The 27,776-nt window shown below is 37.0% G+C and overlaps 2 protein-coding genes across 3 annotated transcripts in view; one reads left to right on the top strand and one right to left on the bottom strand.

Annotated features, from left to right (window-relative positions):
• Positions 1 to 22,109, top strand: part of snx25 (sorting nexin 25) — a 34,840-nt gene extending 12,731 nt beyond the window's left edge. The window contains exons 5-19 of the mRNA XM_027135791.2: positions 2,953 to 3,139; positions 5,766 to 5,836; positions 7,922 to 8,112; positions 11,030 to 11,161; positions 12,692 to 12,967; positions 13,615 to 13,779; positions 14,249 to 14,380; positions 16,051 to 16,191; positions 16,436 to 16,549; positions 17,652 to 17,813; positions 18,357 to 18,474; positions 18,596 to 18,662; positions 19,844 to 20,025; positions 20,793 to 20,893; positions 21,725 to 22,109. Coding sequence (XP_026991592.1) covers positions 2,953 to 3,139; positions 5,766 to 5,836; positions 7,922 to 8,112; positions 11,030 to 11,161; positions 12,692 to 12,967; positions 13,615 to 13,779; positions 14,249 to 14,380; positions 16,051 to 16,191; positions 16,436 to 16,549; positions 17,652 to 17,813; positions 18,357 to 18,474; positions 18,596 to 18,662; positions 19,844 to 20,025; positions 20,793 to 20,893; positions 21,725 to 21,790 — 2,105 coding nt within the window. The 3' untranslated portion in view covers positions 21,791 to 22,109. The remainder of the gene's footprint in view (positions 1 to 2,952; positions 3,140 to 5,765; positions 5,837 to 7,921; positions 8,113 to 11,029; positions 11,162 to 12,691; positions 12,968 to 13,614; positions 13,780 to 14,248; positions 14,381 to 16,050; positions 16,192 to 16,435; positions 16,550 to 17,651; positions 17,814 to 18,356; positions 18,475 to 18,595; positions 18,663 to 19,843; positions 20,026 to 20,792; positions 20,894 to 21,724) is intronic.
• Positions 22,110 to 22,282: 173 nt separating this feature from the next.
• On the bottom strand, positions 22,283 to 27,481 carry LOC113635977 (LRP2 binding protein). 2 transcript variants are annotated; one of them, XM_027135794.2, is made up of 8 exons: positions 26,996 to 27,481; positions 25,704 to 25,777; positions 25,402 to 25,515; positions 25,107 to 25,240; positions 24,905 to 25,010; positions 24,455 to 24,678; positions 23,385 to 23,550; positions 22,283 to 22,888 (listed from the first exon to the last, which is right to left on the bottom strand). In XM_027135794.2, exons 1-8 carry the CDS (start codon positions 27,123 to 27,125, stop codon positions 22,823 to 22,825), a joined length of 1,014 nt encoding a protein of 337 aa, XP_026991595.2. In that variant the 5' UTR covers positions 27,126 to 27,481; the 3' UTR covers positions 22,283 to 22,822. The 2 variants fall into 2 exon arrangements, with proteins under 2 accessions (XP_026991595.2, XP_026991594.2); XM_027135793.2 differs by having other exon boundaries at positions 22,284 to 22,888; positions 25,704 to 25,780; positions 26,996 to 27,476.
• Between the last annotated feature and the right edge of the window lie 295 nt (positions 27,482 to 27,776).

Here is a 27,776-nt window from a genome sequence, read left to right as displayed (position 1 = left end):
ACACACACACACACACACACACACACACACACACACACACATATATATATATATATAATTAGTGAGGATTGTGGAAAAATTCACTCAGTTTCAAGGCCAGAAAGCCATAAGATGCTGTTTATTTGTAATCACAGGGGATGAAGCCTGTATTCATCTGTACTGCTTCTAACAGTTAAAAAGCATGTCAGGATTGTTAAATGGGACCAGGAAGCTCCTGACAGTTTGATTACTGATTTGTCCACCCACATTGCTCCAAAGCCAGTGTGCATCGATCCGGTGAGAGTAGAAAAAGAATATTCTGTTAAAAACACGGCAACATTTTATTATGATGCACTTCAAGATATAGAAAATGATTCAGTATTTAAGTTGGGTTGTCTTTTATAGACTGATAGTTTGGTGTCTGTAGAAGATGACCTACTTTTGTGCAAACAGTGCAGGTAAGTGTTTTGACTACCCAGAATTGATGAAAAGAGCAAGCTGATGGAAATGCACAGGGCCTAATTTGAAGATGACTCTTTTTTTTCTTCCCTTTTTTCTTTAATCTCTGTTACTAAGCAACATCCGTCAGTGACCATACCTTGCACTAAGATCTGTACTTTTAGATTTGTTTGTGGAGTATTAGTGATTCTACTCCTTGCAAGCTGTTCCCATTTGTTCTGGCATCTGTCTGTCTAAGTAGGTTCCCTCATCTGTCACCAATTAGAATGTGCTACCTTAATACATGTTGATTTGATTCTCAAACTTGCTTTGTGCCCGACTGCATAATTGTATTTGAGAAACGCAATGCACTTTCAGAGAGCCATAATAAACTCTGGGACTGCTATATGAGCTGATCCAAAGTCTGGCCATAGTTTTATTCTGTTTGTCCCCATGACATTATCTTTAATCATACACTTAGTCAATTCACTGACTTAATTTGTCTGCAGATTGCCATGAAATTACTATTTAAATTGAAATCTCCAAAAGAGACCTTGCTAGTATACATCTGTTGTCCCAGAAGAGAATGTGATTAGCATTTACTCAACATTTTGTCTACAATATGTGTCTTAAAATATTCCAAATGGGCAATGAAACAATTAATGGTTATGTAAAGTGTATATGGAGCTTTTTTTTTTAAAATCTCTTAATTTAGTCAATACATGATATTTCATTCATTTATTTGTGAGACTTTTTTATAGCCTACACACACACACATTTCTTGTTGATAGTCATCAGTGATGATACTGATGACAAAATAATAACCCTTATTTAGTATTAAGCAATCTGAGGAGTCATATAACATGTGTTGTTTATTACCTTCAATAGAGAGCTTTACAACATGTGTTGTTTATTACCTTCAATAGAGAGCTTTAGGATAGCTGACCTGAGTTCACAGAGCTGTGTAAGTTGGCATGGTTTTGAAAAATGAGTGCAAGGTGCCATGAATTGGTCCTTGACTAACAAGCTAACTGATGTATAGACCCTGGTAAGTAAGGGCCAAGTCAAGTGTGTGTGTCTCAGTGCTCCACACTTTCACCACATGCCCACGTCACTGCTTCACACCCGTGAATATTTTTGTGCACACACTATTCCTGGCATCTTGCAGTCTTTTTAATGACATACTCACTTGTACAGCTCTGCATGCTCAATATGCTAAATATGATTAAATGCTGTGTTTAAGCAATATAGACATGCCTAGTTGCTAGCACACTTTGTAGTTTTTCCCTGCTTATGCTAATTGTCATGTGTTCATTAGTGAGACCATGTAATGTAATGTCACTGATCAGAGTTGTGAATAAATGAGCATTGTATCAGACCAGTACCTGATACCATTATAGGTATTGATGCATCACTATACATTTCTCATTTTATTATGAACGTGCTCTTTTTTTTTTTAATCATGTCTACAATTCCTTACTACTATTATTAAAATTTGCAGCCAGACTTTAAATGTAGCAGGCATATTGTTTCTGTCTCAGTAAAGAGCACTTGTCAGGGAATGGGCAGGCCTTTATTTGCTCACTGCTTGGCAGCCAGGCACTAATTTACAGAGTGGAGCTTCAGCCATCCAGCACTATGTCGAGGCCTTGTGCCGTCTGTTGAACATTTAATGTGAATTCTCCTATGTTTCATTTGGCATTTAGGATCTAGTGAACTACAGCCCTGAAAAGGCTTCCTTTTATATTTTAATTTGTTTTTTTTCCATTTATTCCAGAAAATAGTGGTGAAGTCTGATTGTCAGTGTGTTCATCACTTTAGACTTGATTTAGGGTTGCTTGATGAAATAGAAATTCTGTTTCTTTTTGGCTAAAAATTGTGAATTCTCATGATACTTTAACCAATTTTGGAAAGAAAACATATAAATGATTAGTATAGCACTAGAGTTTGAATTACTGAATCTGTGCTGCAAAATTGCAAATCCCTCTATATATTATAAAAGCCTAATTATATTAGAGCACTAGGATGAGAGTATGTCCTCTCCACTTTAAAAGGAAACCAGCAGCCCATAGCTGGTTACATATTTAGCTTTTGCTTATGTTTCTGTTTTGCTGAAGTTAGACCATGAGTAAATGGCAAAAGTGAAATAAGAAGAATGTCCATGTGTCATGGTTCACTGACAGTTTTTGAGTGAGACTGTGCAATATGCCATAACTCCCTTCCCCATTTCTTCATTTCACACATTTAATCTTTGCTTCATTTCAGTGGGGCTTGTATTCAGTAGATAATGTAACAAATGGTTTAGGACACTTGTTGCTTCTATTAAGTGTTTTCTGCCATTTTTTAATTCTTTAAATCACCTTTATCTTCTGTAAATGCACCATGTTTCAAATTAGGGTATGCAAGCTTTTTAACTTCTAACTTCATGTTCTAGCAGGAAAGCTAGTGAAAACTGATCCAGCATGTATGGACGTGTTTGTGTTTCACTTTGGAGTTAAACACTCTTTGTATTTTTACACCTATCCTCTATGTCAGTGTTAAAGCCATTGGTGGAGGTGCTAAGTGATCCAGACTACATTAACCAGATGCTGTTGGCTCAGCTAGAACATCGGGAGCAAGTGAACGAGCACCATAAGAAAGCGTACACGTATGCGCCGTCCTATGAAGATTTCATCAAACTCATCAGTAGCAGCTCTGACATTGACTTCCTCAAACAGCTCAGGTGAGACAAATCATTCTCATCTGCTGCCACCTGTTCTGTTCACCTTTAAGTCTTAGACACGTGCACACAAGTCTTACTCTAGCTTGCACTGTTCATTGTTTTGTACCCAAGTTAATTTGCAATGCAAGATGCATTCATTGTTATTTTGAAGTACTGCATATGTACTGCAGGGAAAAATTTGATGAATATTTACTATTTGTGTCTTACGGAAATATATTTGAGTGCTATTTGAGAAGGCAGAAGTGCTGGAAAGCTAATCGAGATTAGTGCCGCTGTGAGTAATAAATGACATTGGAAAACTCAGCAGAAAGTTTTAGAATTATTGGTCTGAGGCAGGGAAAGAGAGGCTTGGCATTTTTTTAAGGAAATGAAAAGTGCAATCACACTGCAAAAAGACAACGCTTCATATTTGATATTTATTATTATTATTACTACTACTACTACTACAGTTTAGTGATTGTTTAGTGATACCTGGTGAATATCCTCCTAAGTGACTTTATTCCAGAGGTAATGAGCTTTTCACCTAATGGGCCGGTTTCCATCATAATTCATTATTCACTTTTTCATTTTCATTTTAAATCGCTGTGAATCATTTGAGATGAATTGAATTGTATCAAGCTCAGTATGTGGAAAAGTCACTATTAACGATTTCCTGAGAAGGATCTTGTACAATAGTAGGAATCAGGCTTTCTGCTACTGCCTCATAATGAATTACCTGATGTCTTTGCCTGAAAGGCGAACTTTGTGATATTGTGCTATGGTGGAAAAAAGCAGAGCAATTCTAATGTGGTGATTTAGTAGGATTTAAAGACAGAACTGTGATATCCTCCCCCAGCCAGCTTATTGATTCTCACCAGTGGCTGCTCTGGTGGGCATTAGTGAGTCAGTTACTAGGCGACACAGGTAAACATTAGCCTTCTGAAAAGCTATGACATGAGTGTGAAAAAGATATGATGACTGTTATTTATTCAGAGAGAGATTAGAAATGATAGAGAAGATATATTTGGCATATGGTAGATATTAAAGCCTTAGTATATGGCTTAGTAAGTTACCATGGTCACTTATCTTACTGTTAAATTCATTTAGTTCACGGTTATATATTTATCATACAATAATAAAATCGTAAATGCTAATTCCTTTGTGAATGCTGAACAACCATAGTGATACAGTATTAGGATTACACTGTTTTAGCAAACTATATTTTGTATTTGAGAGATTTCCTTGGTTGTACATCCTAGATCAACATCCATTAATTTTTTTGTAACAGCAATTATTTGAACTAACGACATCAGGTGACATCAGTACTCATGTCCTTCACATAGGACTCGTAGTTAACTTAGCTAGGTTCAGGCCTACAAACATTTGGACAATGTTTGTAATCTTTTCCAGTAGTATTCAGATTTGTGCTATTATATGACCTGTAATGTAGTGTTCAGATTGATCAGTTCTGGAAGGGATTGCACACTTTTTGTATTTTGTGTATGAATTCTGTCACTTAACATCGGAGTAAACCGCAACAAGTTAACGCTTTTCTTTTCCTTTCTGAACGAAACTGCAAACCCTTTGCTCAACACGTTTGTCTGGAATGCTTGACAGCTGGTGTAATGTTGGTGTCGTGATCTCGCGGTTACGAACTGACACCTTTCCCACCCCATTCTAACATTAGTCCAGTTTTGTCTCGATTTTCCCACAAATAAAATCTGCCAGTGTATGTTTGCATTGGCTAACATTAGAGTCGTATGTATATAGTTAACATCAGTGATGTATATTAGTTAGGGTTATCCAAAAATATTTCTGCCCAGAATTTATTTAAAAAAAATTATTAAATGTATTTCAGGCAACAGGAAAAAAGATTTAAATGCAATGTGCAAATCGAACATTTTACAAATAGTTTAATGGTAATAAGAATGAATTAAACACGCTGCTTACTGCACTGCTGCCTTCAAACAGCTGTATATACCATTTCCATAAAAACTGTAGTGTCAGTTTACAGCACCCCCTTTCACATCCTCAACTTTTTGCATGCTGAAAAATCCTGTCTTTATGTTCATCACAATTTCTACGAGATTCGTGACAAGTCTCTACACCCACAACCCGAATTTTTAAAATCATTGGTTGAATACATTGTTTATGGCAAATCTATTGTTCACTACACCTAGCTAGAGCAGATGTCTCATTTAAAGTAATACAGTATGACATTCACTGAGCTCAATTTATTCAGTGTATCCTATCTCTCTCTTACTTTCCCTGTCTAGAGCTAGGGAGTCAATAAAGCAATATCACATGATTGAGAGTGCAATATTGCATAAAACATTCTGGATAAGGTTTTGAATATTTTTGCTCCCATAACAGTAACAGATCCTAAAGTAGGACGATATAAAGTGTTGTTTTCAATGCCTTCTGATGAAGCCACTAACGCTACTGAACTAGCTAGTGGATTTTATGTGACATAACTGATGAGCGGAGTGATAAAAACAGTGAAAAGTCCCAGTGCAGTTTTTAAATGCTGCTCGACCAATCAAATTAGACAAAATAAATGTCCATAAGAAATAGTCAACAAAATAAGTGTTTGTTTGGTAAAGGAGGCCATTAAAACACTAACATGCATTTCTTTATACCCTACCAGGTATCAGATAGTTGTGGAGATTATTCAGGCCACCACTATCAGCAGCATTCCCCAGCTCAAGAAACAGAAAGGTATGTCTGAGAGATGCTGATAAATCCCTTCTGTAACAGTAGATGTGCTATTCCTGTGTGCTGTGTTCGGTTTCAGTGCTTACATTCTCTATACATTTTAACAAAGTTTTAAAAGGTTTAAATGACCCCAAAATTATGCAACATTTAGTCAACTGCTTAGGCTTTTATGTCAGATGATGACACTGACTAATATAGATGATGCTGGTAATTAAAAGTATGCTTTTTCCTTTTGTATATTAATATTATATTGTAATTATATGGTAATTTAATGCAGAGTCTTTTCAGGGTAATGGATTTTGTACAGAACTATGTATTTCTGGTTGAGGTACATCCAAAAATGCATATTTCCATTCGACATTGCCTGTAGTGTTCAAAGTAATTTTTATTTGTCCATGTGATGGGTTTTAAATGTTTTTTAAAGGGTTTTAATTTTACTTTTCTCTACTATTGGTCTCCAAAACCAATAGTAATTCTATCAATTCCAGTCCAGCTGAGTTGCAAAAGGATTTTTTTTAACCAAATGAGCTCAAATGTATTCAAATTATTGATTATTATTATTATTAATTATTATTATTTTTTTTTTTTTGAGATATTCAGCCAGGTCTGACAAGCGTGACCTTAATGCAAGTAAACATGATGTCTGCGTAGCTATAGCAATGACTTTACACGTCATACAGGCTTTAGGCAGGTTTGTAATTGTAGCCGCTTCATTAAATGTAATCAGATAGAGATGACATTTAATGCATCCTCTTCCAATTACTCTGAAGTCCACAAAAAAGAGCAATGTCAAAATGTCTCTAAATGTCATTCTCTGACAGGCTTACTTTTGTGTTTTGATGTTTTGTGTTTGAGTATTTTTGTTATTTTTTTAACTTAGCAACTCAAAGTTGTTGTTTTTTTTGTACAAACTGCTGTTTTATATATTATATTTTATTATTATTCTATTATATTATTTTATATATGTTATATTTGACCTTTATGGAATACTGATTAGAACGATCTAGATGTATAGAAATGGGTTTTAATGATACATGTTGATCTGAAATATCCAAACTCAAGCTCTATATATTGTGTAGTGCAGCCAGGTTGAAATTCAATATAGCATATAATGTTAGATTTGAGGGCAGTCTTTCATAACACAAAGAAGCACAGGTACATCATTAGGTTGATAAACAGACACAGAGAGTATTCCTTGTCAAAAAGCCAAAAAGAGTTTCATCACTGTGAAACGATTCTCATTACTCATCTTTTTGTAAAAATGATGTTCCTCAAAGTAATAAATGAGCAATGTTATGGATGAGTAAGCCTGAGTTGAAAGGTTTTTTGGTTACTCAAGTTCTCTCTCTCTTGCTCTCTCTCTCTCTCTCTCTTTTTTTTTTTTCTTTTTCTTTTTTTTTTTCTTACACTTCTGTCAGCTCCCAGACATCAGTAATGGGCCAATCAATAACTGCTCCTACAAGGCTGCCCTTCTGTGGTAGAAGCATGCAGAGATTGAAAATTAATTCCCCTTTCTCCTTCCTCTGTTTCACTCTTTCTTTTTTTTTTTTCTTTTATACAAAAACAAAATTTTTGTTTCCTCTTCCTGCATTTGCTTTGTCTTCAATGCCCAGGAGAACATGCTGATATGTCTGTAATCCGTGACTACTCATTTTTCTAGTGCCAGAGCTTTAGGATGATCACTGCTTTACTGCTGGACCTCTGTGGCTGCATTTCCACAACAAAACGCAAGATAAAATGGACAATATCTAGCTTTTCTGATCACAGTTATATATTGAAAAAATAATTTCGAATGTTATTAATGGCTCAGTGAGTCTCTCACAGCCCATCACTGGTCCTTAATGTGGGTGGTGTCTTAATGTGATTAGGATTTTCTTTTCTTGTGTTCTAGAGAAACTAGGAACCTTGCCTGATGTGCCTTGACTACAAGGCAGTGTTGGGATACTCTTTTTAAAAAAAAATTTTTTATATGGCCTAAAATTATATTTTCCCTTTTATCTTCCTATAGTTATCCTGCAAGGATTTTTGTTTTCGCACTCTTTTAGGCCTGCTACGTTCATTCTCGGTTTCTCTCTCCCAACTCTTTAGACAGTAAAGGGAAGGAGACGGCTGCTATGAAAGCGGACTTGCTACGAGCTAGGAATATGAAGCGCTATATTAACCAGCTCACCGTGGCCAAGAAGCAATGTGAAAAGAGGATCCGGCTGCTGGGGGGTCCAAACTACGAGCAGCATGAAGACGGGAACCAAGATGAGGGAGATGGACCTCAGAGCCAGAAGGTGAGGCGAAAAATACGGCCCCATATCAGCACAGCTCATCACTATATCAGCACAGCTTATCACTATTCAGACAAATCCAATCTCAAGAATATTGAAATCTAACTAGGCATATTTCTAATATTTCATAAGTTAAAATGTGAGTGGTGCTGCTGTGTTTCATCGGTAGTGAATTACATTTTTACTGTTATTGTGATGTGTTTCCACAATATAATAATAGCACAATTCAATTGTGCTCACACAACACCGGAGCAGCTCTACTGTGCATTGTTGTTCTTGTCTACTGTGGAATAGACTTAAAAATGGTTAAAAATAAAAAATGTATTCATTTCCAGGGTCTCTTTAAGGGTCATGATGCAATCGCAATAGAGTTATTTTTTTTATCCACCTAGGAATAGAATGGAGTTTTGCAAACTTGTAAAACTTTTAAAACTTGTAAGCTTTTAATAGCTGCATGAAACTGATAAATAACAAAGGTTGTCTTACCAGATATAATGTTAGCTGTCAATTCTATATTTTATTTCTCAGAGCCTTAATAATAAATGTGTGACCTTCACTAACACCTATAAACAAACAGATAATCTCAGGTGGCAACATAAACATTTTATGATGTACTGATTTTTATTTGATCATGACATTGTATGGACATTCATGACATTTGATCATGACAATGTATAGTGACCAAACATCTCGATCTTGGTCTCATCAAAATCAGAAATTGTTTTGTTCAGGTGTAATTTAGCGAAACCATGTTTGATGTTTACCAAGACACCCAGACATTATAATCATGAACCTAAACATGTAATGTGCTTACAGAACCCAGTAGGCTACATTATGTGGCTCTTGAGTATCTTGAGATGTCCTAGCAAAAAAACAGTACAAGTTTGGTCTGATTTTGTTGGATGTGCACTCCTGGGAAACTGTCTAGAAGGCTCTCCATTTGTAACCAATCGTTCTCACTGTAGAAGGGTGAATTTCAAATTGTGTGGTGATGGACTTAAAACCTTATCCAGAGTGATGAGCTGCAACACTTGCTTTTCTGAGGTCATAAGCACGGGCTTTCTTCTTGCAATGATGTTTCTCTTTTGATCGTTGTGGAAGTAGAAGGAGTGTAGAAGGAGTGTATTTCCTCACATTTTCTCCACCTGGTTCTAAATGGGTTTACTTTCTTTTTCGTATGATTTTAAGTGCAATACTTACCAGATAGAATTAAAAAAAAGAAAGAAACATGGTTGCATGAATGAGAATTTTGGGGATTCCAACCAAAATTTGAATGACAGAATTTAAGGAGTGTTTTAAAAAGTCTGCTGTAGATCCGATGCTTCATAATTAATTATCACACAACTGCTTTCAAGTTGGTTGATTGTGCTGAACATTTCCAAAACACTTCTTCTATCTGTCCAATTCAAAATTGAAGACAAGGTAGTTATCATAAGGCCACGTTTTTACTACCTTGATTTCTTTTTGCAAAAATGGCTTTAACCAGCAAAACACACCAATAATAATGCTGTTGTCTTTACTTGCTGTTTCTCTTCACCCACATCCCTTTGGTCCTTTGTTCTCTTCTCTGTCTCTCCACCTTTCTCAGATAGGAACTTACTTTAGCATAATCTTGCCCTTCATTATGTGGTTTTACATGGTGTTCTCATCAGGTCTATATGGGGACTTTATTATAAAGCACACAGGTTTGCCTCTGCTTGTCTCTGAGGACCAAGTTTCATAGCTGTCCATTCACATTGTACCTGGGGACTGTCAGAGACAGACAATTTATTGTTTTCTTCGAGGCTCACCAGATATGAAGACTTGTTCACTGATTCAGCTAACATTTGGCTGCTCTGTTATTTGAGTTCTGTTATTTATATTCTCTAGACTCTCTGGGTAATTATGAACTCTTTCTCAGCCAATGTGCCAGGAAGTGCAATAAACCTGAGCGTTTAGCTATACAGCAGCCTTCTTGCGTACTAATAAGACTATAATCGAATTTAGAATCACTAGAAGTCTAGGCCCACACAGTTACATTATATTTTTAGTGTAGCCTATAGAGATGTCTGCTTCAGTCATCATCAGGAATAGCACAGCAGTAGTGTTACTGCATACTAAAGACTGCTCACTTAAGTTATTTGCTATCTTGAGCCTTACTGTTTTAATGTTTCATGGATTTGTACTTTCTGTATTTCATAGTTCTTAAATAAAGCCATATTACCACGATGCTTCCGTACAAACAGCGTTCATATCTCACAGAATATACACTCTGTTGAGTATATGATGCATTATTAAGATTTCTTTTTCACTAAGGGGCTCAAATCTGTTTCAATTCACCATCAAAGTCCTTGAGGACAGTTTGCCAAGGTCGATATGAAAAAACTCCAGTTGCCTGAGCCCTTAGTTGAACCCCACTGAACACATCTGGGATGAATCTGAAGCAAGGCCTTCCCACATTATATCAGTGCGTGTCCTCACTCATGCTTGTTTGGCTAAATAGGCATAATGGGACATATGAAAATGAAAATGAAAATGACATATGAGTGACAGTCAGGTGTTTGTTTACATGCTTTTGGCTATAGAGTGTATATAATGTATGATCATTTAAATATGCCTCAGAGTATTTATATAGGGACGTTGCCAGCAAGGTTCATAGAGCATTTGGTTGGGAAGTTTAGAAACTAAGTTATGTTCTGCAAATGCCTGCTTGTTGCTATAATTTGTGAAAGAAATATACCCCCCCCCCCCAACCCCCCATAGCTCTGAGTCCTTATTCAGTGTTTTAAAGGTGTAGGTCGTAAAATTCAGTTTAAAAGGAGAAAACCTTGTCTAGACCACACCAATTTCTGTTTTGAATCTGAAAACAGATACATATATGAATATGTGCACATACTGCACCTTTGTCTCTTATTTACTGATTTCCTCTTTGCTCACACAGATTCTTCAGTTCGAGGAGATCATGTCTAACGCTGTATTCCGGGAGCATTTCCGTGTTTATATGGAGCGTGTGGATAAGAGAGCCCTCATCAGTTTTTGGGAGTTGGTGGAGATGCTCAAAAGTGCTAACAAGGTGAGAGAAACATTTGTATCTTCTGGAGGCTTAATGTTGAAACAAGGAGAATATTTGCTTGGAGTTTGAACTCTTACTACTGAGCAGCTGATTAGCTTTTATTTCTGAATGCAGATCTTTCTCTTGTGCTTTGTTAGTTAACGATATCATATGATGAGCACAAGTTCATCTGATGAGCACAAGTTGGCCTGGGTTGCATTGTTAAATCTGCCGGAGGCATTATTTTATGTTGAACACAGCACTTCTGTTTTGATTTCTGTTTTCCTTTTTACTGAAATGCAGCTGAAGTATTGCTGTGAACATACAGAACTGGTTTCCAGCATTACAATCAGTGCTTCCTATCACAATTTGGTAATTTGACATAATGCCTAGACAAGCAAATGATTAGATTAGATTAGATTCAACTTTATTGTCATTACACATGTACAAGTACAAGGCAACGAAATGCAGTTTAAGTCTAACCAGAGTGCAATAGCAGCAAGTGCAGGATATACGATTTTTACAAGATAATAATGAGTTAAATAAAGTGGTAATATAGAAGTAATTTACAGATGTGTGTGTGTACTATGAACATAATATACAGATGGCTATAGTTATAAATGAAATTATTGAAGGAAATAAAATATTGCAAGTATTTTTGTGGAAATGTGGCCCCATGTGGAAATGTGGCAGCATGATGCGAGTCTATACACAAAGTTTTACATGGAAGAATAAGTAATTCATACCCATGACACACTTGATACCCTTTGGGCCTTGATAGAATTCTCATGCTGTTTATTGTATTTATTTTCTTCAAAGTACTGTTTTAATTGCCTCATATTGCCAGTTTAGATTTGACGTGGATTTTATTAAGTCAAAACAAAGATGTAAAACAAAGGTGAAATATCATTTCTGCAATTGCTTAATTTTTTGACAGAAGACTCATTATTTGAGTCATGAATTCATTCAGTTTTGTGAGCCAAAAGCATCAGTCCATGTCATGTGATTGACGACTGACCATTTACACTGTCATTTACTTTGTTGTATAGCTAATCAAAGTGAAATGAAAGTGTGTAATTATTATTGTAATAATTATTATTATATTTTAAATGTTGCACAGAAACCTCTGCAATAACACTGGGAATCCATATGCATTTGTTTATCAAGCCGTTTTCTTGATGAAGGGAAAAATGTAGATTTATTAGGAACTGCGGATTGTTGCCGTTGACCCAACCTGCAAGTTCCATTGCTCTTTAATATTCCTACAGTGTGTTCCATGCTGATGGCATATTGTTAGTTTTAATTAAAGCCATATGGCCGTGTAATTTATTTTTGGTCTACAAGCTGAATATATCAATTGAATTACTTGTTTAAAAAAACATTTATTTAGCCACTACATAATAAATTGATTTAAAGTGTGGCATCCAGATTGTTACCTATTCGATGTATTAAGTTTTTTATATTTATATTTATTAACACCATGTATTGAAAGTCGAATCAGATTTTTACATCCTTTTTTTTTCTTTTTTCTTTAAATTCTTTGCCGTACAGAGTGAGGTGCCACAGCTGGTTGGTGAAATCTACCAGAATTTCTTTGTAGAGAGTCGGGAGATCCCAGTGGAGAAAGCTCTGTATAAAGAGATCCAGCAGACTCTGGTAGGGAACAAAGGCACGGATGTGTTTCACAAGATCCAGAGCGACGTCTATGAGACAATGAAGGAACGATATTACCCCTCATTCCTTGTGAGCGACCTGTATGAGCGTCTTATCAAGAGGGAGGAGCAAAGGAGCAGCTCACAATCCAGCAGTGAGGAAAAAGATGATGGCGTAAGTCCCTGCATCATAATACCTAGATAAGAAGGGCTGTTTGAAGAAAAGGGCATAATGACTGACAGTTAAACATTTGATATTAGCTAAACACATTGCTAAACAATTTAGAAGTAACAGTCAATCTTTTAATATCCTATTATAAGTCAGGAGGCTAAAATGCTAATGTCAAAGACAAGCATCACAGTGACAAACAGATTTTCACCAATTTTGCTTTCAGCAAAGCACACGGACCAGTTTCTAGTCACTCAGCTAGACCATGTTCTTATGCAACTCGCGTTCTGCAGAGCTTGGCTCGGATTAAATAAAATAGTTATTTATAGGTACCTATAAAATGAAAACTAATTCATACATGCAATTTTGGCTCTTTTCCCACAGAATAAAAAGAACTGCATTATCCTATAGTCATTCAAGCTTCACTGTTGCTAAATAAAAAGGCAGTGACCTGTGAACTTTAGTAATGTTATCACTGCACTTTTTTTTTTTAAAATCATGACTACATGTTTGTCATCTCTTGTCCTAGCTATATTTATGCTTTTTGCAGCTGATTCAGCATTCTGCTCGTGTGTGTGTGTGTGTGTGTGTGTGTGTGTGTGTGTGTGTGTGTGTGTGTGTGTGTGTGTGTGTGTGTGTGTGTGTGTGTGCAGTGTCAGACCATGGAGGGGGCAGAGGTGACTCTAGACGAGGGCAGTAAAGGTATAAATGAGCAGGCCAGCTATGCTGCTAACAAACTCCAGCAACTCTACGAAAGACTGGAGTATAAACGCCAAGCACTGGGCTCTATACAGAATGCACCCAGACCTGACAAAAAGGTGAATATTTTATTTAAATAGGGTTATTATAGGGACAGACGATCCATTACATATGCAAACAACACAACTAAGCCCCTGATTGATTGTAGTTCTAAAATTAGCAAGCAGGCTATAGATGTCCTTTGCTCTTACTGTGGAAATATATCTGTTTGTTCCTCTGGCCCTAAACAATGATGGCTTGGCCTCACTATAGCCTGATTTATTAACAATGCCTTCAGTTGTTCCATATGTGCCTGTTAACCCCAAGGTCAGTGTACGTGTTTATCTTCAATAAAACCACTCTTTTGCTCAGATATGTGCTTTCTGTCCAAGTCCTTTTCTGGAGCACACACAAGCAAGGATATTTTTCTGCATGAATATTGTGCTTCAATTTATTTATAGCCATAAAACAAACAGACTCTTCACTTGCTGCTGTGTTGGGATTGCCAGCATCGTTGTGTTTGAATACTGTATGTATTTGTGTATGCAGATTGTGTCGCTCCTGAAAGAGGAGATTGGGGTGATGGAGAAGGAGCACAGTGACCTGCAGCTGCATATCTCACGCACAGACTGGTGGTGTGAGAATCTGGGCACATGGAGAGCTATAATTAACACAGCTGAGGTCAGCCTTCTGGGTGCTTTTGCTATGATGCTTTTGGAACAACAGATTATTTTTTTCCCTCCAAAATTAAACTGCTACCGAGAAAGGCATAAATAGATTTGTATTAAACTCTAAACTCTTCCTTTTTTAAGGAGTAAATATGCAAAAATATCACAAACATTTCAAACATCACTGTTCCCTTCAGTCTTCTGTAATAGTTATAGAAGCACAGTGGTGTCTACTAGAGGTTTTAAACCAGTCATAGAGTGAAAGGGGATAAAAGCAGCCTTCATGTACTTTGAGTTTGAATCCAATCCCCTGTAATGCATTGTGAATGTGCTTGACTCACGATTTAGATTATAACATTGAATTGGCAAAAAGACAGAATGCAAGTGACTGTTCTAGGTGCAGTTGGATTTAATAAAGGGTGCAGGGAAAACTGTTATTAGAAATGGTGAGTCACTGCATGTAACTTTTACATGTAGTTAACAGTTTGTGGCAGAATACAAAAGACTAAGATGTATACAAACAGAGGAGCCAACTATAACATAGAATATGTTGTAATTTGTGTTGTAAATTGTGCAGAGTCCCAAAAAAACTGAATGCTTTATTACAGGCAAAATGTGATTCAACTAAATATTACTTATGGAGTTTCTACACTTATGCAATCAGGATATTAATTATTGATAGCAGAGAAACATAACACCAGGACTGCAGAACAACTGAGCTTCACATCTGTTACACTGTGCCTTTGTTTATAGCTTGCATTTTTTAGCTCTGATATGCAGCAGAGGAAATTATATATAGAATAGAAAAACAGTTGCGGTTAGGCTGCAGTGAGAAGACCACCTGTCAGGTGGCTGAGTGGTTGTAAAAAAAGAAATAAACTCTGAACTGTTTTTTTTATTTTTTTTAAAGCAGAGCAGAGGAGTTTTTATATGTACAGTACCCATGCTATAAACAAGCAGAAGTCTTTTGCCACTAAAACACCCAACAGCACACCACAGAAACAAACAAACAAACAAATACAGGAACATCTAACTTTCTGTTAGATGATGCCAGTTGAGCTGCATTGCTAGTATTCTAGAGTATCAACAAGATATTTAAATAAATGAGTTGCACTGGATGGATAAACACTTTTCTGACAAAAAGAAATTCACGTAATTTGTGTTTTGATCATGATGGTCAACTGCTGTCTAATATGCCCTTCCAAAATTTCCCACAGACATTGAATTGGGTTGAGAGCTGCTAACTGTGAAGCCTTTCAGTGGCCATTGTGTCCTGTAGATTGGGGCTCAGGGACTTTGAAAGAGACCACTTGCATCAGGATAGAAATAGTGGTAATTAAGTTATGCTCTTCAACACATCTGATAACTTTCAAGAGTGATTGTGTCATCATTGAGAATCAGGTCAGCATCCAGCACTCCAAAAATAATTCATTTCCTGTTGTTCTATTGATCTGATTAGGAGTCTTGGTCTACTGGCAGCTTTCTCTAGCTTACTGTAATTTCCTGTCAGAAGTTCAGTGATCATTGGTTTATTTTGAAACATTTAACAATAGAATCTAGATGTGAGTCTGATTGTAACCAATGCAACCTGGTTCAACCTTATCACAGCTAGGATGTCCTTTCAGAATGAACAGCCGTTGGACAGTTCAAATGTATATATTTTGTGTCTGTGCACACTGCCAGGCTTATGAGGAGAACGGCGAGCAAATGGCTTTTTATCTGGTAGCAGTGAGTCTGTTGGAAGGAGAGAGCACAGAGAACAGCAACTGGTGCGTCACAAGAAAGCTGAGCGAGTTTCAGGCACTGCACAGGAAGCTGACTGAGGTACCTGTCCTCACCTGGGGACATTTTTATTACTTGACATATGGTTGTTTCTTCCAAAGAGCATTTAATCCTCACTTCAGTGCAGACATCTGAGTCGGCAATGACTCTGCCATGTCCCTGGCGGAGTTGCTATGGCAACAAGATGAGTCATCGAGCTGTTGCATGTTTTGGGATGTGATACAAATTACACATGACAAAACTCTTAACACCACAGGGCACCTGCACCTCTTTCTGTTTCTCTCAGTGTTTTCCCTCACTGAAGAAGGTCCAGCTGCCCTCCCTCAGTAAACTGCCATTCAAGTCAATTGACCAAAAATTCCTGGAGAAATCCAAAAACCAACTGAACACATTCTTGCAGGTGAGTGTTATATTACCATGTGACACCGACTGCATTTTCCAAGGCTATTCATCTTTTCAGTGTAGCCGCAGAACACAAGCAATATCGGTTCTCTAGGTAGCTTGTTTGTGTCTGTCTGCTGAAGCGGGGTTGAGACTAGTGTAGTCTGATCGAATGTGTTCTAATGACCCGGCAAAACAAAGTAGACGCGCAAAGTGCAGAAATCAAAACTTTCACATCACTGTTGTGTTTTACTTTTAGGATACAAGTTTATCTGATACACAACATGCGTCTCTTCTATCTGTCTGTCTCATAGTTTTAAACATATTGTTATTGATTCATTTAAGTACTTTCTATGACATATTAAGGGTGAATCACTGCTTTAGCCAGATGTTCTAAGTGTTGTGATTAATTAGCCTGCCAGTTGGATACATAGTCAGTAACCAGCCTATGATTTGCTGTGGTGCTGTTTTCCCAAAACCTCTTAAGAGGTTGCTAATGCTATAACATAAGTAGTGTCTAGTCTTTTAAAAAGATGGCATTTAAAACAAAACATTTTCCCCTTGGAGTAGTTTGTTTATGCAGGTGTGAACACAGCAGTCACACCGTCTCAGTGAGCTAGTCTCAGTCCAGCTCTACGTTAACTCCAGCATGGTTTGATTGCAGTTGGAAAGTGATTTGACTCCGAGTTAAACCATCTGCTGGAAATGAGCCAATCATTTCTTGTATTATTTTCAAAATTGTTTTTGAAGTAAGCTGCTAAAGGTTCCAACTGAGCCAAAGGACAGAGCTGTGGTGCTGCATTTCTGGCAGTGTTGACTGAAAAGCAAAAAAAAATAAACATTGAATGCTAGATAACGCACAGAGAATGTAAACTAGTCATTTATAATCATTTTATTTAGCACAAACTATGTCTCCCACTCAACTGTGATTTTTTTTTGTTCTTTGCACATTTTTTTCCCTTTTCTTTTTTTTAGTTGTTTTCAGTGTGAAACCAAATAACAGAATCAAAAGGATCACTCTAATTTAGACTTGGCAAACAGAATAAACCCTAAATGTATAATGTATATCCTTTAGATATCATGTATGATAGGTTGATTGATTGATCGTATGTGTTGTGTAGAAAATGCTGACAGATGAGCGGATGTGCCAGAGTGAAGCTCTGTACGCATTCCTCAGCCCATCACCAGAGCACCTTAAGGTCATCGACATCCAGAAAAAATCCACTTTCTCTCTTGCCTCATTTTTGGAGAGACTGCCAGGAGACCTTTTCTCCCATCAAGAGGTCACATGAACACACACAAACACACACATGCACTTTCTGAAGGGCATATGAAGTGACAGGAGTGGTAGAAAGCAGTTACAATAGAAATAGCTCTATGCTCCATTTCAAGCTAAATAAACCTCCAGAGACAATGTAGAGAAAGCCTTTACACCAAAAAAGATGACAGTACATGCACCCAACGTTCTTAAAAGGTTTTTAATCAATAATGAAACACTTTTTAATATAAAAACTGCTTGTACTGACAAAATAAGCTGTTTGATTCATCCGATTAGCTAATTTGGTAAAGGAAGCTCTTCCTTTTCTTAACTATGAAGATTCATGACTAGTGAGTGCTCTTGGTAAAGACTGTCAGTAGAAGGCACAGAGGAAGGCACTCTAAAACAACTAATAACAATAGTTATAGACATGATTTTCTAAGCATCAGTCCCCCTTATCAGGAAAATACAATATAAAACCATTAAGGAAAATAATTGTGTAATTCCATCTGTATCCTCACTCTAATTCATCACCTCTAATTAAAATCTCTCTCTCTTTCCCTCACAGGATGAGGCAGAGGATGACAGCGATCTTTCCGATTACGGCGATGAGGTGGACGGGAAGAAAGATGTCCTTGCTGAGCCCTTTTTTATGCTCATCGGAGAGGTGTTTGAACTCAGGGGCAGTAAGCGAAATCTCACCTATCTAATACTGATATGTTGTGTGTATTAAATGTAAAATTTAATTATTAGAAAGCATTCAATTGCATTTTAATAAGAAAATGAATGTGTCCTTTTCCTCTACAGTGTTCAAGTGGGTTCGGAAGACACTAATTGCACTAGTTCAAGTCACTTTTGGAAGGACGATAAACAAGTAAGCAGGCTGCCTTATTGTCTGTCTGGTAGTTGACCGCGCCTGACAGCTAATCAAATCTCCAGGAAATAGACAGAAGTAAAGAGCTCTCCTGCTGTGTTCTGCTCTGACATTGCCCAACAAGAGTACCATGAATGACAGGATAATAGTACTGACATCATGCATGGTGTGGTCATGTCGAATAAGATAAACGCACACTGGTGAAGCTGTGTGTACAGAGAGTCTGCAGGCTGAGTGGAGGGTTGGGACGTGTTGGACAATCTTCCATTTCATCCACTGTTTTCAGTCTTCTGAATGAGAGCCATTATCTCTTCATGTGAAGCTTGTGTAAATAATACTGCACAACACACTGCTTAGCTCACCACTAAGAAGCTACTACTAAAACAGCAAAATATATAAAATATAGCTACACTCCACATAACTCTGCCAAGAACTATGTGGAGAAAACGAATAATAAAATAAATGCTGCCTAATGGTAGCTGACTAGTTAACAGCTAGAAAACTGGCTTGTATTTATCACATAAAGAAATGAAGCTCAGCACTCATCATTTTATGTTAGATTCTTAGAATTTATCAGTCATGTATCCTGACAAAATGTACTTAATGGTAAGTTTAACAAGAGCAATTGTACACTTGATGCTCCTTCATGAAATTATCAGCCAGTCATGTAGTGTAATTAATTGCACAGCATTGTTGCATAACTACAGCTCTAGACCCTTAGGTTTATGTAAATGTCAAAAATCAGCATGAAGAAATAATGTGATCTAGTGATGTTGGATGTGGCATGATTGCCAGACAGACTGGCTCCAGTATTTAAAAAAAAATGCTGCTTATCTGCCATTTTCACACCTACAGTAACAGTCTCTTTATTTAGAATGGTGTGAAAACAAAACCAAACATCCAGTCACTGTAGCTCTGTGGGTAGAAATGCTGTGTTGTTAGAGATTACAATGGTCTGACTGGTTAGATCTGTCAGTAAGGCAGAAGGTAAAGATTGAAACAACACTCAGATTCAGTGTCTTGTGTGACATTGAAGAGGAAGTGGAACCCAATGTGGTTTCCTGCTATTTGTAGCTCACCCATCTTAAGGTTCCACATGTTCCATGTGTACAGTCTGAGATGTTTTTTTTTTTTCTGCCTCCTACTAATACAAATGTGTAATTCCCTTTGCACTTTCATAGGCAGATCAGAGACACCGTGAACTGGATCTTCAACGAGCAGATGATCGTTTACTACATTAATATTTTCCGAGACTCCTTCTGGCCCAACGGGAAACTGGCACCACATAACAAAGCTCGCTCAGATGCAGAGCGTCGTGAGACCAAGGCGAGAGCACAGCAAAAACTGCTGGACAACATCCCTGGTAAGCGCGCCTTCTCTTAAAACCTGCAGGTTCTTAACTTAATTTTGCTTCCCTGTTCCTAAAGGAAATATCCATCACTATGTTTTAAGTGACTGTCTGTTTTTGATGAACCTGTGTGGTGAGGCACCAGTTTTAATGATATTCAGTTGAGGTCCAGTATAAACACAGTTCCACTTGAAGGCTTCTTCACTGAGCAGAGGCGTGCTGTAATTACCCACAGATATCCATTACACTGAACCAGACACACTTTAGAGCACTTTGCAGTTCAACATCTAACCGAACAACAGCCAGATGAGAAGATTCTCTTTGGTTCACAAGATAAGATCAGTGTATCTTTTATATTTTTCACATAACTACTAATACTTGAAATGAATGTGCTGAAAAGTGGAAATCGAAAAGGAGTCAAAGTGCTGGTGATTACAATAATATAATTAGATGTTGTTTTGTGGAGGCAGAAAATGCTTGACCAAAGCTTATATAGTATTGTTTGATGTCAATTATACACAACATATAAAATCTGAGCCTCAGCACAGAGATTAATATCGTTCACCGTTAGAGCTCTTGCCACACTGTCCTTGATTTCACTGGAACCCGACGAGCACTTTGCAACTCAGACACAATTCCATTCTGTAAATGTATTTAAACAGTACCATTAGAACTCTTGCTCCAGAACTGTGAATCCAACATTCACACTTCAGTCTGATCGTTATCTTAGCCGAGCAAATCAGGAGTAAATGTGAAACGCTTTAACTTTTTCCCCCCATTAGATGCACTACAGAATCTTGTGGGGCAGCAGAACGCTCGTTATGGGATCATTAAGATCTTCAATGCACTTCAGGAATCCAGTGCCAACAAGCATCTTCTTTATGTAAGTGTATATCATTTGTATGCAGTCGCTCCAGCCTAACCTGTAGTGTTGTATTTCATCTGCACCTGCGTCCTGACTGCTTCTTCTCTTGTTTAGGGTGCTTTCACTTTACAGAATGGTCATTCTAGCCATATCTTTATTCATTTAGTGTAACTTAGAAACCAGTGTCTGTTTTTTCCCCATCGCTTCATTGGATTAAAGAATCGGCTATAAGCAATTTTTTATAAGCAGCTCATGAGAGGACAGTCTGAATTTGTTTTAGAATGAATTGTATTGTAAACTTCACCCTGTACAGCCCGTAACCTAGTGGTCAAAGTCTGTGACTTGTAAGAGTTCTTCCATGCATCTTAAGATGAGAGGCTTTTATTTTTATATTATTATTATTATTATTATTATTATTATTATTATTATTATTATTATTATTATTATTATTATTATTATATTACTTTTATTATTTTTTTTTAAGAATGTAAATGTTTAGACTGTTATATATTCTCCACCTCTCCAAACCATTTAATAATACATTATGAAAAAGCACAAATACAAGAGTATTATTAATAGAAGTGTATTAGAAACAGGTACGAATACAATATGCTTCCTCAAAGGGTAAAGCTTAGAACCGAAGTGAAGAAGGATTTAAGAAGTCGCAAATTTAAGTAATGAGAAGAATCCTTTTTCAAATCTAGACTTTTTTGTGTACTGCAGTTGTAAAATTTTGACGAGGAGTGTCATCTAGTGGCAATGTAGGAGTATTATTCTATAATGTATACTGAGGCTGTTTTCATAAATATCAGTGAAGGTTTTTCCTTTTTCCCCCCCTCTCATTCACAGATCCTGCTGGAGATGTTCCTCAAAGAACTCTGTCCTGAGCTGAGCGAAGAGATGGAACATGTCTAATCTCGCAAACAGTCGCCCGTTGAAAGAAAGCTTCACCCTAAATCCACTTATTTTACTTGAACATGCTGGAAGGAAGATTTATTTAAGAATCACTATGAGAAAGACTTGACTGACATTGTCTTTTTTTTTTTTTTTTCATCCTCTCCATACTCAGATCTAATGCCTACCAACCAAGTTTAATTTTCTTTCTGTCCCTTTTTTATCGTCTGTGACATCTTGTTACACCGCAAGGTCCTAAAATGTGAATAGTTGTGGATTGCAGTGTTGTACATACTTAAAATGAGAAAAAGTAAACCTGGACCTCTTGAACCTCTACCTACATTACAGTACATGTTGTGTTCATTATGATGGCTTTTAATTGTGCAATGTGTCATGTAAGGTTATTGTGCTAGTTTCATTTGTGATTATTATTATTATAGTTTTTATTTTTACCAAAACTAGATTAAAGCATTTATAAGCAATAAATCACAAAAGAATAGTCGTGACAATTATTATCATGGATTAATAGATTTGGGAGCGATGGTCATGCAGCAGGTAGGCCTTGCAGTGCCAGGGTTGTTATTTTGACCGCATTCAGTATCTGAGTTTCAGAAGGCCGCATGGCTTCTGTTTTTCTCTGACCTTCCCAAAATATCAGCTCAGGTAAATGCATTTAGGTTATGAATGGTTGTGTAAATGCTCCCCTGTGATGGATCGCTGTTTGTGTTATAGGGTTTAGATCTAAAGGGAGCGAATAAGGAAGGAAAACAATCATTCATATGATTTTTTTTTTATTATTATTATTATTATTATTTCTTCAGGTATCATAATAGTAAGACATTTTCTGAAATTTTTATTTTCAGGAAAAACAATAGAGAATCCTAAAGAAAAAACCCTGATATGATTAAAGCAAGTACATGATGAAGTCAGAATGCTGCTAATAAGAAAATTAAGCCTTCCATTTTTCTAACAGACAAAAGTTGAATCCATGGTGATTGATCCAGAATGGTGGCTTTACAGGGGCATTTGCTATGGCAGCAGTGCTCATATATATTACATCCTGCCATATGTGAGGGCCATCTGGAGGTCCTTAAACACTTCTGGATTCATCAGGGCTGCCTGGAAAGAAATCATGGTCAAGAACTACACCCACACTAAAGGTGGCAGCGTATGCATGATTTGCACGATACCATATTGTCAATACCGGGAAAATTCCTCATTAGCACAGGGATCATGTAACTGTCTAGGTGTCCAGAGACTACATACAGACGATGCATTCAACAGACATCTAGCTAATAGGAACACATGTACACCTGCTAATTCATGCAATATTCAAGTCACATTTGTAATGTAAAAATTGTCATGTGGCACTACAAGGGGTGGCGGTTTAAATAACTGCAGACTTTGTCAGCTCAACGCAGTCTAGCGTCTCTCTTCAACAAGGCATTTCTGTCTACAGAACCATTGTGTACCACCATTATGAGTTAATTCTAGAAACAGCATGATTTTAGTCGCCCTGCTGCTGCTGCCTTAAATGGCTGATTGGATAAATGCATGAATGAGCAGGTGTACAGAAATAATGAAGTGGCTGTTGAGTGTGTATTCAGTACCTTACCTTGTTGTAATAGTGCAGTGCATTTTCTGTGTTCTGTGTGACTCCACGGCCAAGCTGGAGGCAGCGGGCATAGTAGAATAAGCCCGTAGCTATGCCTTTACAAATGTACTCAGGGTTGCAGCCTGTGGAATTGGCTATAGCACTAATGTCTACATATGTGCACACCCTGCAATGCAAACACATTGTTCACTGTTCATTAAAAAAAAAAAAATCCTAGCACCTGTGTCTCCGTAAGCTCTCTAGCTCACTAGGTCATGATCAGTATATATTGTACACAGCTTCAGGCACTGGTAAGGATCACTACACATTAGGAAATTGATGACTCAATTTCTGGTGACATTTTATGTCAGAAATTATTTTGAATAAGCTAACAAAGTAATGTCATGTATGATTGTTTTTTGTTGTGTTTTTTAAGTCAATAGAGCTATACTAATGAGAGTATTTAGAAAATTGCTATTTCCAGTAACGAAATATACTGAGCATCGATGCTCCCTGGTTTTTGCAGTGCATTGTGGGATTTTTAAGGTGTGAACATCTGTGTGAACAATGCACTGGAAGGGTTTTGGGATTGAGACGGCCCTTAAGATGGCCGACTACTGAACAATGGAGCTGAATGAGATGCACACACAAAGCAGTCATCCACCAGAGTGTGTGTGTGTATTTACATGGGAATGTTACTGTACATCACTATGTAAAAAAATTAATTGCCATTCATTCACATTTATATTTCAACTTTTGTTGTGAATCTAGCTGTTTTAGCTAAACTGACATGATCACTAAAAGCCATAATGGTTAATGTTCATGGATGGTGCTGATCGTCATAACATCACACCACCAAGGTTGATTATTTTCCTTTAACAGCATTTCCATTAACTTTAATTCAAATATAATAAAATGTGGAACTCTTACTAGAAGAAACCGAGTCGAAATCACAAGTGTTTTCTTGTAGATTTCATGACCCATCTTACTTGCATTCAATCAGCAAGTTTAACCTGAATTTGTTTGCTCAATTGAACTCAATACATTCATACACCTGCTTAATGTCATTGTCCTTTATTTCTTTGCAGTACCTCTTAGCCAAAAGTGCTGCTCTGGTGTAGAGTTTGCGCTGGTAGTAGTAAGCCACAAGGTGACCCTGGGCATAAACATTACCCCTCGTCGCTGCATCTGTGAGGCAGTAAAAAGCTGCCAACAGATCTTTAGACACACCATATCCATATAGGTACATGATTCCCAGCGCGCCCTGGGACTCCAGGCTGCCATTACTACAGGCCTCAGAATGCCAATAGAATGCCTAAAGATAGACACATTTTACCAGACTGTTATACTGGACCAGAAGAGAACTTTCTATTACACTTTCGTTGAGACTTTTCAGAATCCGTCTGCTGTCTTCTAGGATTTTTGTCATCCAGGTCAAGGTAAATTGATTTGTGTTGTACAAAACGTTAAACCAAATGCTCAATTTTCTTCTTATTTTTTTTTTTTTTAACAGTGTGATTTTTTAGTCAATGCTTCACTACCTTTTTGAGATCTTGTATTTCAGGACTGGAATAGAACAATCCGAGAGAGGACTGAGCTTCCACACTGGCGTTTGGGTTTCCATTGTCTGCTGCAACAAGCCAGTACCTGCAGGCACAAAGAAACGCTGCTCAGAACTAGACATTTATTCTGGAATGGTTGATTTGTTGTTTATTTGTCAGACACTGCTCTGACTGTACTCACTTCTCTGCCTCTTCTCTGGAGGCCTGGACTCCATATCCCTGCATGTAGGCTCTGCCCAGGTTGTACAAAGCTGTATATCTGACACTACCGGTGTCCCATTCAGCTACTCTCCTCATATAGTCCACTGCTTTGCTCTGTTTGAGACACATTAAGGCAGGAAGGAAATGAATATATAATCATGGGATTTATCACATCAGTAATTAATAGGAATTTTAAGAATAAACAGAGTAGCGAGGAATGATTCCACCGTTACCGTTACCGTAACCTTCTACTACTGGATTCAAACATAACTCACAGGGTCTGCTGTCATACCAAGTCCATCGTAGTACATAACAGCCAGCTGGTAGAGAGCTTGTGGTTCTCTATCTTTAATCCCATGGAATATAGCTCCTGCTTCTGTATAGTGACCCTGTCGCACATGATTATTTATCTCAAATTGGCACAAATCATGATATTGAGCTCAGACTGGTCATTTCATTATGGTGGCTTGTGATTATCTTTGAAAAAATGAAAATGCTCTAAAAGTCAATTAATACAATAGGTAAGCAGTCTCTCACTGCCAGGATGTCTAAAATCATGAATACATTGGATTATTACCTCCTTATAGTAGAGATGTCCTAGCAGCAAGCAGGCCTGTGTGTCTCCTGCCTCAGCCTTCTTCACCAGGCATTCTGCTGTAAAACCAATTCATGTTAGACATTTCCACCATAGATTAGAGAAACAGTCAAAATAAAGAAATAAACAATAAATATTCCAGTATTAAAAGTAATCCCTTCTTAAAAAAAACAAAAGCATCTTCCTGAGCATTCCTGAGGGACTGTAGCATGTTAAGCTAACATTAATATCTAAATTGTAAATAAATGTACAATACTAATGTACAAACACATACTATATTTGTAACCAAGTAAATATACTTGTTACTATATTTACTGTTTTTTCTTCTGCTGAATTTGTGAATGTGAATTTGTTTCAATAAGATGTATTTATCCATCTGTAGTGTTTTTCTGAGTCATCACGTACCCATCAATTACTCATCACGTACTCATCACGTACACATCATCTACTCATCACATACCCATCGCATACTCATCACATACTCACCACGTACTCACCACGTACTCATCACGTTCCCAGCTAAACCCATCACGTACTCATCACGTACCCATCACATACTCATCATGTACCCATCATGTACCCATCTCATCACGTACTCATCATGTACTCATCACACACCCATCTCATTACGTACTCAAAATGTACCTTTCGCATCCCCGTCTCATCACATACTCATCACCTACCCATCATGTACTCATCACGTGCCCATTACATGCCCATTACATGCTCATCACTTACTCATCATGTACCCATCAACTACTCATCAAATACCCATCACATACTCATCACGTATCCAGCTCATCATGTAACCAGCTCAACCCATCATGTACTCATCACTTACCCATCACATACTCATCATGTACCCATCTCATCACATACTCATGTACTCATCACGTACTTATGTACCCATCATGTACTCATCACGTACTTATGTACCCATCACGTACTCATCACGTACCCATCACATAGTCATCATGTACCCATCTCATCACGTACTCCCCATGTACTCATCACGTACTTATGTACCCATCACGTTCTCATCACGTACCCATCATGTACCCATCACACAGATATTTTTCATTTATTCAGTGACTTTAATTATATTAAAGAAGAACTGTAATTGTATTACAAATGATTAAATTCACGTTGTTTTACACGGAATAATTACCATGTCAGCTCTTTCAGCACGTAATAATTAACCAAATTAATCATTGTAAATTTTAATGCGCTTGGAATAGAACCAATCAGGAAACTAATGTTGTGCTCAAGGCTACCTGAATTCCCGGCGGATTTGAACGCTGCATGGTTCTCATAAACACTGAGAACAGCGTTGAACACTTTGTCTGTTCTGATTTTCTGCAGTTTATCGGTCTTGTGAGGAGTCTGGTCGGAGTAATCCATCATTCTTTCTGTTCCTTAATGTTAACAAAGTAACAGAGACATTGACCACGCAGACGAACGTGAATGCACTTTATCAGATGCATTTACTCTGGAGTTTAGTAACTGAACCCTGAGTACAACCGTCTCCTTAACGACCAGTGCTTTGTGACGTAAACTGATTTATATGCTACATTCAGTGGTTGTTAAAGATTAATAACGTTTAAGATTTTAAAGACCGAGTCGCACAGTCTGATTATATTTCCCCCAAAGCTGAAGCTCTTGTTTTTAGCCTTTGGTACAAAACAATAAATAGTTTCATTACAAACACTTTTTAGCAGGTTTTCCCCAACGTAATTTACACTGCACTCCAGCTCTACACATTATTATTATTATTATTATTATTATTATTATTATTATTATTATTATTATTATTATTATTAGTGGTATTATTATTATTATTATTATTATTATTATTATTATTATTATTATTATTAATGGTATTATTATTATTATTTTATTTTTATTATTTTATTTTTATTTATATTTTATTGTTGTTGTTGTTGTTGTTGTTGATTTAGAGAAATACTGAGTCTTAAATGTTCAGGCTGCAATAAATATTATGTAATAAATTAAAATAAATGTATTTTATTTTATTTTATTTGCTTTATCGACATA

The sequence above is a fragment of the Tachysurus fulvidraco genome, chromosome 17 (assembly GCF_022655615.1).
Source record: "Tachysurus fulvidraco isolate hzauxx_2018 chromosome 17, HZAU_PFXX_2.0, whole genome shotgun sequence".
In the NCBI taxonomy this organism is placed as follows: Eukaryota; Metazoa; Chordata; class Actinopteri; order Siluriformes; family Bagridae; genus Tachysurus; species Tachysurus fulvidraco.
The sequence above is the reverse complement of the archived record's forward strand: the minus strand, read 5'-3'. Positions and strand labels throughout refer to the sequence as shown.